This window comes from Perca fluviatilis, chromosome 16, assembly GCF_010015445.1.
Source record: "Perca fluviatilis chromosome 16, GENO_Pfluv_1.0, whole genome shotgun sequence".
Classification (NCBI taxonomy): Eukaryota; Metazoa; Chordata; class Actinopteri; order Perciformes; family Percidae; genus Perca; species Perca fluviatilis.
Window position 1 is genome coordinate 5,049,029 of NC_053127.1, and position 10,690 is coordinate 5,059,718.

The 10,690-nt window shown below is 40.1% G+C and overlaps 1 protein-coding gene across 1 annotated transcript; it reads right to left on the reverse strand.

Moving 5' to 3' along the window:
• Nucleotides 1-4,326: 4,326 nt before the first annotated feature.
• LOC120544283 (olfactory receptor 52N5-like) lies at nt 4,327-5,289 on the reverse strand. The gene has a single exon (XM_039777919.1). The coding sequence runs from the start codon at nt 5,287-5,289 to the stop codon at nt 4,327-4,329; it is 963 nt and encodes a 320-aa protein (XP_039633853.1).
• Nucleotides 5,290-10,690: the final 5,401 nt, after the last annotated feature.

Here is a 10,690-nt window from a genome sequence, read left to right on the forward strand (position 1 = left end):
AGATAAACTCCCTTTGCAATCATTACAGTGTGGTCATTTCTGTTTAATGTAGCCCTCTGTTATTAGTATATCAGCTCTTTAAAGGTGCCAAAGTGGAGAAGTGTAGGCAGTCTTGGAATTCAACACAGCCTCAACATTGATGACTCGACTTGGACTCTGGGGACTCTTCTTTGGTGACTCAGACTTGGACTCAGATTCGAACACTGGGGACTCGAGACTCGACTCAAACTCAGTTAATGGTGACTCGACTCGTACTCTTTGGTGACTCGAGCACTGGGGACTTGAGACTCGAACACTGGGGACTCAAGACTCGACTCGGACTCGACAGTTGGTGACTCGACTACAACACTGCAACTTACTGTGTCACTTTAAGTTACTACTCTGGATGTGGTTCCAAATTGGTAAAACAACTGGATCCATTAAACTCAGAGTCAAGTCTCTTATCTCCTTTCTGCATTTAAAAAACAAACATTACAAACAACAAGGAATACAAACCCATAAAAATCTAAATATACATGCCTTAATAGTACGAGTTACCAATCTTATCAATCTAATATACCAGGTGCCAGTAAACAAAATGAGACAGACATGTCTTTTATTACATCCCAAAAGGAGCTCCACACTCCTCTGAACATATATTCTCTCCCCATTACTCTGTATGTAAAACTTTCAAATGTAGATATTTTTGTCATCAACTCCATCCATTCTTTAAAACAGCATGAGTAAGTCAATTTCCAGTGTCTTGATATTATTCTACATCCTGTTATTGTGGCCATTCATTCACAACTATGTCGTCCGGTAAAAGACTCCTTTTAGCATTTTATTAATTCTTAAACAATAGCCAATAAATATGGAGGAAATATTTATTCATAATTCAAATTGAAAGTCCAAAGAGAAATTGAAAGTACAAAGAGAAAACGAAGCAAGATCAAATTAAAAATATTATTAAAAAAAGAAATTAACATTGGCTTTTAATTTAATATTTGCCTTTTCGATTTCAATTTAACATTGGCTTTTAATTTTAATTTAATATTTGCCTTTTCGATTTCAATTTAACATTGGCTTTTAATTTTAATTTAATATTTGCCTTTTCGATTTCAATTTAACATTGGCTTTTAATTTTAATTTAATATTTGCCTTTTCGATTTCCATTTAATTTTGATTTGGACTTGACACATGTCAATGTAAATGAGGAGGCGTGGCCCAAAGACTAGTGGGAGGGTGAAAACGAAAGGGGTGCAGAGGCACCTTATGAACAGTAGGGGGAGCTGACTGCTGAGGAGCACACTGTTAAGCGTCTGTCTGGAACTTCACCAGCAGGCTGGCTTGGCCTCTTATTTCACATGATAGAAACTGATGATGTAGGCTAAACACAAACGACATTTTATGCAACAACAGTGAAGTTTTCATGTAGTTACTATAATTGGGCCCGTGTTAGTGAGGACTAGATTAGGACTGTATTTAAAGCTGATTCTGGTTCCCAACTTCGTCCTAGGTGTGTCTGTTTAAAACACAGACGGAGACATCTTCTCTCTTTTGATGTTTTATTTAGGCTAATTAAGCAACAGTAGAAACATGGGTGTGGGTAGCTCTGCTACATGTGTTTGTGTGTGGCCAGATATTGAGGACACACACATAACCTCAACCGGGTAGTCAGTCATCGTCCGAACTGCGACCTCTCCTTTTTCTTTCTCTCACTTTTTTCTCTGGGTGGTGCGCGCGGTGTGAGGTGCGTGTCCACGCTATTCTGCGACATGTAGGCTTCTCACAACTATCACTCCTGATTGACAGCCTTTTGTACAGCCTGTGTACTTTTTCAGACTTCCAGCTGACAGCGGTGTCTGTAAGCATCACTGGCGGCCAGCAGGGAGACGATCCCGGCCGCCACCAGCTGGCTGTCCTGTCAGACTGAAGCTTCTAACAACATCGGAGAAAATGTGCAATTGGCACAAATTCAACACGTGAACTGGTTGCTATGGACTTGTCACTAGACTTCCTCAGTCATTTTATATTTTATGAGACTAGCTGATTGGAACGTTAGTTGTAGCGAAGAGTAGGCCTAGGCTATGTCGCAGAAAAGGATACAAGATTTTTTCTTCCGGTCATGGTAATGCGGCTAAATTTAGCAAGATTTTATGTGTAGATTTTACAGTTGATGTTTCCTCGTCCACCGCCGAGGCAAACTCTGTTGGGGCAGCTGTAGAGCCAGAGTCTGATACAAGCAGCAGCTGAGAGGGCATGAGGATAAAATATACAATGACTGAGGAACCCTAGTGACGAGTCCATAGCAACCAGTTCACGTGTTGAATTTGTGCCAATTGCACATTTTCTCCGATGTTGTCAGAAGCTTCAGTCTGATGGGACAGCCAGCTGGTGGCGGCCGGGATCGTCTCCCTGCTCCCTGGGCGAAGTTGGGAACCAGAATCAGCTTTAAATACAGTCCTAATCTAGTCCTCACTAACACGGGTCCAATTATAGTAACTACATGAAAACTTCACTGTTATTGCATAAAATGTCGTTTGTGTTTAGCCTACATCATCAGTTTCTATCATGTGAAATAAGAGGCCAAGCCAGCCTGCTGATGAAGTTGCAGACAGACGCTTAACAGTGTGCTCCCCAACAGTCAGCTCCCCCTGCTGTTCATAAGGTGCCTCTGCACCCCTTTCGTTTCAGACCCTCCCACCAGTCTTTGGGCAATGCCTCCTCATTTACATTGACATGTGTCAAGTCCAAATCAAAAGTCAATGTTAAATGGAAATCGAAAAGGCAAATATTAAATTAAAATTAAAAGCCAATGTTAAATTGAAATCAAAAAGCCAAATATTAAATTAAACTTAAAAGCCAATGTTAAATTCAAATCCAAAAGCCAAATATTAAATCCAAATGGATAAGCCAAATGGAAATTAAAAAAATATATATATATTTTTAATTTGATCTTGCTTTGTTTTCTCTTTGGAATTTCAATTTCTCTTTGGACTTTCAATTTGAATTATGAATAAATATTTCCTCCATAAATAAAAACAACATAAATGTGCTTTAACCAATATTTGAAATGACAATGTGCTGGGTGTCTCTGGTCAACGCATTCTCCTGAACGGGTCCGTACGTATAGTATGAAGATGTATGCACACCAAAGCGTATGATATCCTATGAAACAAAGTGACCACCGAAGTAGATGTGTTTAGCTGCTACAGAGCTCTGCGATGCCGGCTACGTTTGCTCCGCATGTTGAACCATCGTATCAGCGGTAGTTGGTGATTCAGTTAACCCGAGAATAGGTGACTGTGAGCCGGGTACAGAGCACCACGAGTTGCCCGTTGTTTCAAAGGACATTACGGTTAAGTTTAGGAGACAATGTGAGCTTTACACGGCCACAATGGTTAAGTTTAGGCACCAAAACAACCAGTTAAGTTTGGGAAAAAGATCATGGTTTGGATTAAAACACTCCCAAGGAAGACACATTTCCTGGGTGAAAGTCTTTTGTTTTCCCCGGGAAGCAAACTCTGCACCCTGGCTTAAAAGTCCTGTGTTTTATGACCACCTATCCACAGCAACCTTCTCCCTACGCGGCCAGCAGCATTCTTATATAGCAGCGTTTATTGGAGTACATGCAGCAAAAAATATGTGGAATGTTTAAGAATTACAGTGCTTTTCGTAGCTAATTGAATGAATGGTTTATGATCACCTGAATCTTTACGTAGCATTATAGTGAGTTTCTTATCATTGTTTTCTCTGTTTAATGTTCTGGTTTCACTCTCAGCACTCTCAAAGCAATGTGTTCATAGAACAAGCTGTAGAAAATCTGCTGTACACTTCCTTCTTGGTCCGTTTAGACACAAAAACTACTTAGTTAAGTTAATAAAACCCATCATGGTTTGGGTTCAAATCAGACGTTGATGATGAACTTTTCGTAAAATATCATATAAACCTGTTCATGAGAAAGTGATGAAAGATGTAAGTACTCCAAACTATTACCCCCATAAAGAACCTTTAACAAGGAAATATTACAAACTTAAAGTTTATTCAGTGCAAATAGCAGCATATATATAGTTATTTGTAAAAGCTAGTATTAAGTTATTCAAGCAAAATGTGCACTTCCTCTGGTTCTTCAAAGAAAATACTAGGGTACAAAAGAATTCTTTTTTTAAATCTTGTTCGGGAACAACATAATAACTTGTACAAACAAGATATAAACTTGTGTAAACAAGTTAACTTTAACCAACCTGGAACAAGATCCTAAAACAGAGCTATTGGAACCCAACTGTAGCTATTTTCATGACATAACAGGATCACAGTTTATTTTATTACCATTTCCTTACATTTAATTCAATTTTGTAATTTCATCTCACACCACCACAATAATTTTTTCCTCGTAAATATTATGTAAATTTGTTCTCTGATCGCTTTGATTTGCAGTCCGTAGATAACAGCGTTCATGGAAGGAGGAACCACGTGTAACAAGATGGATGCAAGCTTCCTTTCGTCCGATAAGTCGGGGAAACGATGGAAGATGATGATGATGTTGCCTGACAAAAGCAGTAGGATGTACATGGCCAGGTGGGTGCCGCAGGTCTGCAGCGCTTTGCTGTTCAGAGCTTTGTTCTTACTACTCAAACACACCATGGCAATCCTCAGGTAGGTGAGCGTGACGCTGCAGAGCGAGCACGCCATCGTGAGCATGGCGGTGCCAAGACCGTAGATGTTGTTGATGAGAATGTTTTCACATGACAGCTTGAACAAGGAAGCATTGTCGCAGAACGGGTTGGTCACTGAGCGCCTGCAGCGTGACAAACGGACGCTGAGGATTATGACGATCGCCACCAAAAAGAAAGGTACGCCCCACGCCGACACCGACAGCGCCACTACCACCCTGTTGGTCATAATGGTGGCGTACCGCAGCGGGTTGCAGATAGCCACATAACGATCAAAGGCCATGATAATCAGAACCGCGTGAGAGATGCCTGCATGAAAGTGAGCACAAAACGCCTGAACGACACACTCATAATAATGAATGTACCGGTCTGGGATTGGAGTAAAAATGTCACTCAAGATGCGAGGAATGATTGTCGTGGCGCCAAAAACATCATTGATGCTCATGTTGCAGAAGAGTAGATACATGGGCTCCTGGAGGCTCCGCTCCATGAAGATCAGCACCACCAGGCCAATGTTGGACACGATGATGAAGACGTAGATGAGGAGGAGGAGGAGGAAGGCGGGAAAGGAGGACTCAGGGCTGACCTTTAACCCCTCTAGCTGGAGAATATCCATGTTGAAAGTTTCATTGTCCATGCTGCAGGGGGATAACAGTTTAAATATCATGTTGAGCCAGATTGAACACAAAAGTTTGAACCCCTAAACCTAACCCATGGATAAAGTTATTGTTAAACAGAACTTTAGTCCTATTTTATGGTAAAATTAACAACTGAACTTTGTTCTCCAGATTTTATTCTTTTACATAAATCATGTGTACCCAGAATATATTGTAAATCTTGTCAATCAATGTCATTTTTTCATGTTGTTTGGTGAATTGATGCAGAAGTTCCTCTTAAATAAACCACAGTAAGATTTGAATAAACAGTTGTTCATCGCTCTCATCTTCATTTGATCAGATTTTCTGCTGTCCAATTTCTTTCGCTAAGTCTGGAGGTTGCGCAGAAATCGAAACGTTTTGATATAGTTTAAAGTCTTTGTTTAATAGCAGTTAAAAACCATCAAACTTACTTTTTTTAAATATAAAAGAACATTATTAGAACTGTCATAGAAACATATTGTTTGTAAAATTGCAAAGAATTTTTTCGCCACACTTCACCATCACTTTTAAATGTAAATGGACACTTTGGTATGTTAAAACCTGGACTCTATTTTCTCATGTTTTTGTGTCCAAGTGACTGATAGGAACAAGATCTATGGCCATCAAAATTGGTCCAGTATTGGGTGCCCGGATAGCTCAGTTGGTGGAGCAGGTGCCCATATGTAGAGGTTTGCTCCTCGACGCAGCGGGTTCGGCTCCAGCCTGCGTTCCTTTGCTGCATGTCATTCCCCCTCTCTCTCTGATTTTATGTCTTCAGCTGTCCTGTCAATAAAGGCCTAAAAATGGCCAAAAACGTATCTTAAAAAAAGTCCAAATGTTCACTAAAAGTTCTGTTTTTGCCGCTGACAGACTCAGATTATTATTCTAAGTGTCTGACAACATTATGGAAGGATCCCTACAGAGGTAGACCTTTTGTTAAAGAGTAAGATCTTTTAGATTAACATGAAATAACCCCGAAATCACCATCACCAAACTCCACCAGACTCCATGTCAATAATCAGTGATTTTATCATCGTAAAACACACTTCATTCATAGTCGACAGAAACTAAATTAAACCACCAAAAGCCGTCTTGGTTCATCTTTTCCACTGTTCCAACAATCTGGTTTGGTTGAAATAAACCCTTAATTCACCCATTTATATTTAAAAATGTACTTTCTAACCTACTTAAGAAATGAAATCGGCTTCAAATATAAAAATCTTTAAAGTCAAGTCAAACATTAACACTGCATCTAAACAAGTTCACTTAACTGGGGAAGCAGAATATATTTCACATTTTCTAGCACAAACACAGAGTCCTTCTCTACATGTTTTACCTTTTGGGCAGTCTCACCTGTCTCCAAATTCAAAACAGGAAACACAACACAAAATTCACAACAGTCTACTAGAAGAATGGACAAAATTCCTGCGCAAACATTGAATTTTTTAAATTTACAGATTAGACTGCTTCAAAAAAAACAAGTATGATTTCCTATTTCTTTTCTGTCATTCAGGCTACAACACATTTCAGTCAATTAAAATGTCTGTGCAAGCCTACGCTTACATCTACAGCCCAGCAACTTATCCTCTAAAGTTTGCCTCAATAACCTCGAACTTGAGTTTCTTTAGACTAGCTATAGATCACAACTCCAAAAAAAAAAGTCTTGATGCAAAATGGAGAATTACAAGTTTGCCAAAAATGTCTCTTTGATAGTAAAGGTTGCAGACCCCTGTAATAGAAGGACAATATTACTGCGAAACATTTTCAATAATTACAGAACAGGCCGCTTTAATGAAAAGAGAAGCTTATTTCCTAAAACCACACTACAACCCGTCCGTCTCTTCCAGAATCTGTCAAACAGCACAGACCTGGAACATCACATCTCTCAAATCTATAAAACAGTGATCCTGGAGAATCTCAGATGATAGTTATGTCATTGTTTTACTATTTCTTTGTGCATATGTGCTTTTAAGCTTTGTATGTACTCTTATATGTTTATTTTAATCATCAATCTGCCAGAGACTACAGATGAAAATTACCATGTCATGTTCTGTGTTGATCAATGTGCATTGCCCCTTTTTTTAATATAAAAGACACATAAAACACGTAACACATAATAACTACGGTGAGTTAACTGTTCTCAGGACATAGCCGTACTGTTTTCATAAAACAAATATGCCAAAACACAGTTCATTTCATCCGTCAATGTTAACATTTCAGTAAGTTATCTTTCTCTACACAATATGTAGTTCATTCAATATTCAGTGAGCAGTGGAAAACATTGCTAGGGTGAGTGAGCATGTGTCAGGTTTACTTGTTGACGTGACCCTCCTCCATTCAGACCTGAGTTGGACTGCAGACTCTTTCTATAAACTGTCTGAGCAGCACTATAAGCCAGACCTCCACTGGGGGCCCTGAGGGCTTTGATGTCTTCATACCCAAATCATTTAATGAAGTTTCATTCAACTTTATTGAACTTGTATGGAGTGCATTGTGTTCTTCACAGATGTTATCTGACTTCAACTTTTCTGCACTACGCACAAGTGCTTCACGACTATAAGTTCTGTCTATAAACCTAACTCTTCAAACTGCCATACTCAGCATAATAATATGTTTATTAGTTTGTATTTCTGCTTGGTCTTTGTTGTGCATCTGTTTTTATCTTTTATTATTTGTACATGTAAGGTGTCCTTGAGTGTCGATAAAAGGCACCCAGAAATTCATGTATCGTCATTATTTAAAATACCTTTATTATAAGTCTAATCCTGATCTTGATCTTTCACCCAGTTTGAAAAGTAGTTAAAATAAATGACAAGTTTTTTTACTTCAAGGAACAAACAGAGCTAAAGGCGCTGACACTCCAACCTGATAATCGGCCATCGGACAGTCTGGCGAGGTCGGTTCCGTTCCGTTCGGTGTGTTACGTACCATCGTCAGCTGGTGGTGCCATCAGCCTTCAATTTGGCCGTTTTGACTTGTTGAATCGGCCAATCGGCAATGACCAATCTGATTGGTGGAGTGCTAGCCCTTGACTAGTGAATCAGTGCACGTTCTTATAACTAGCCATCATATTTTCTTCCATACAACGATCCTTTTTGACTACTATTAACACTCTGGTGAAAATAATGACTGACGACATCGTGCTTCATTTTGGTGGATTTGACTTATTGAATCGGTCAGTGGGCAGTCGAACTCAATGACCAATCAATCAATTGGTGAAGTGCTAGCCCTTGACTAGTGAATCAGTGCACGAGCTGACAACGCCAGTATCTTCTTATTGCTAGCCATCGTATTTTCTTCCGTTCAGCGAGTAATGACAACAACGATGCTTCTTGACTACTATCACCACTCTCTGATGAAAACAGTGACTAACGACAGTGTGCTCTGTGTTTACGAGGTCTAGAGAGATGTTCTGTCATTTACGGTTTTCATTTTTTGGGCGACAATACATATTAGTGCCGCCTGCTGTCATGGAGATGTATTACGTCTTGCACACACACAGAATGTACTCTCAAGTCTGCGTCGCTTCGGTGTGTTCTGAGGCACTTTTTTGACCAACTCGGGGAGAGTGATCAGTCCGACTGCCTTTTCTGCCGATGGTCGGCCGTCGGGTTGGTGTGTCAGAGCCTTAAGTCACGTTCTGCGTCACATGCGTAACCGGAAGTGAAGCAACCTAACAGATGTACTGATGTAACCCAAACCCCGATCTCTTTTTAAACTTAACTAAGAAGGCCTCGAGACTCCCTCCTGAAGCTTTGGCGACCGCTCGTGGGGGATCCTCAGGTTGGGCACCATTGCTGGAAACAAAAAACTATGTTAATTGTGAATGTCATATTCTATTCAGCGATTATTTTTGGTGCCTAAACCTAACCAAACTGTGACCGTTTTACAATGTTAACGAAATGTTTAAAACCGTGACCATTACGTTCTCTGGTTCAGATGTGAGGAAGGAAAATTCTCCTGTGGGTCGTAATAGAGAGGAGGAATAAATTACCGATATTGTCGTATGGTTTGAAGGACTTGTTGGTGTTGGGTTTTTCCCAAATGATGTACAGATTTAGTCCCTGTTTACACGTACATGGTTATTTTTACAAACTAATACATTTCCCTTTGTTTGTACCCTTCGTTTACACACAAACAGAGAATTCGCCTCTGAAACCGAGTCTTTCTAAAAACTCCAGCCAGAGTGGAGATTTTTGAAATCATCGTTTGCACGTAAACTGAGAAAAACACAGTTTTAGGAAGCCGAGAGAGAGAAAGAGGAAGTGAGTCGTTACTGTTGTTGCTATTTTTGGGATTCTGATTGGCTAACGTGGGCTTGAACTTCTCGTTACACCGCCACCTACAGGTTTGGCGTGCTCTTGACTGCATTGACGGCATATATATACACATGGGTATGTGTAAACGAACACTTTTCTGAAAATTGACAGCTGTAAACGGAGAGGTTGAAATGTTGAAACGTAGCATTAGGCATTCTTTTATCAAATGGCTTAAAAAATACTGGAAATAGCTGCCGTAAATGGGGAAGCATTCCCACAGACCCACTTAGGATTGGGCTACGCTCTTAATTTTTACTCTGACATGGTATCTCCTACGGGATTTGGATCCAATCCAAAATTATTATTTATTTTATTTTTATTCATTTGTTTAACAGATGTAGACAGATGCTAATATTCTACACAGAACATACAAAACAAATTACATTGAAGAAAAACTAAAAATACATGTGAGGGTGTGGTAGAAATCTGTAACATGTCATCAACCAAGGGTTGGGGCGTGCACTGCTGTATTCCACAATGATTAACTTATGTGACTTTCTACATGACAATAGTTTGAGGATTTTAAGTTAGGCTTTAGATTGCATCATAGCATAGAGATGGCACTTGTGAAAATTACAAACGACCTTGTAACCACTTCAGCCAAAGGACTTGTCTCCATACTTATCTTACTAGATCTTAGTGCTTCATTCAACACTATTGGCCATACAATCCTTTTACTGGGGATTTCCACCAGATGCGGAACGGCTGCGGAACGGCTTCGAAACGGCGGCTGAGTCATTAGGTTTCCATTAAAGTCAATGTGTGCATTTCCACCGGTTGCATAACGGCTGCATTCCGACTCCGGCACAGCTCCGGCGGTTCCGCAGCCCTCCGCAGCAGATACGAAGAGCTTCTATTTTTGCAGGACGCCGGAGAGCTCCGCAGCAATTCAGCACACGGCAGATAGTGCGGGACAGGAAGTCAAGCACAGACACAAAATAAATATCCGGTTAATTTTCAAAATAAAATACACCGTGCTCACGGCGGATCATATTTCCCTGCACTACACCTTGAAAACACAGCACAGAGCTGTTTCCCCTCTACTCCTCGGGATGGAAACAAACTGTTGTTGGTTTTGTGG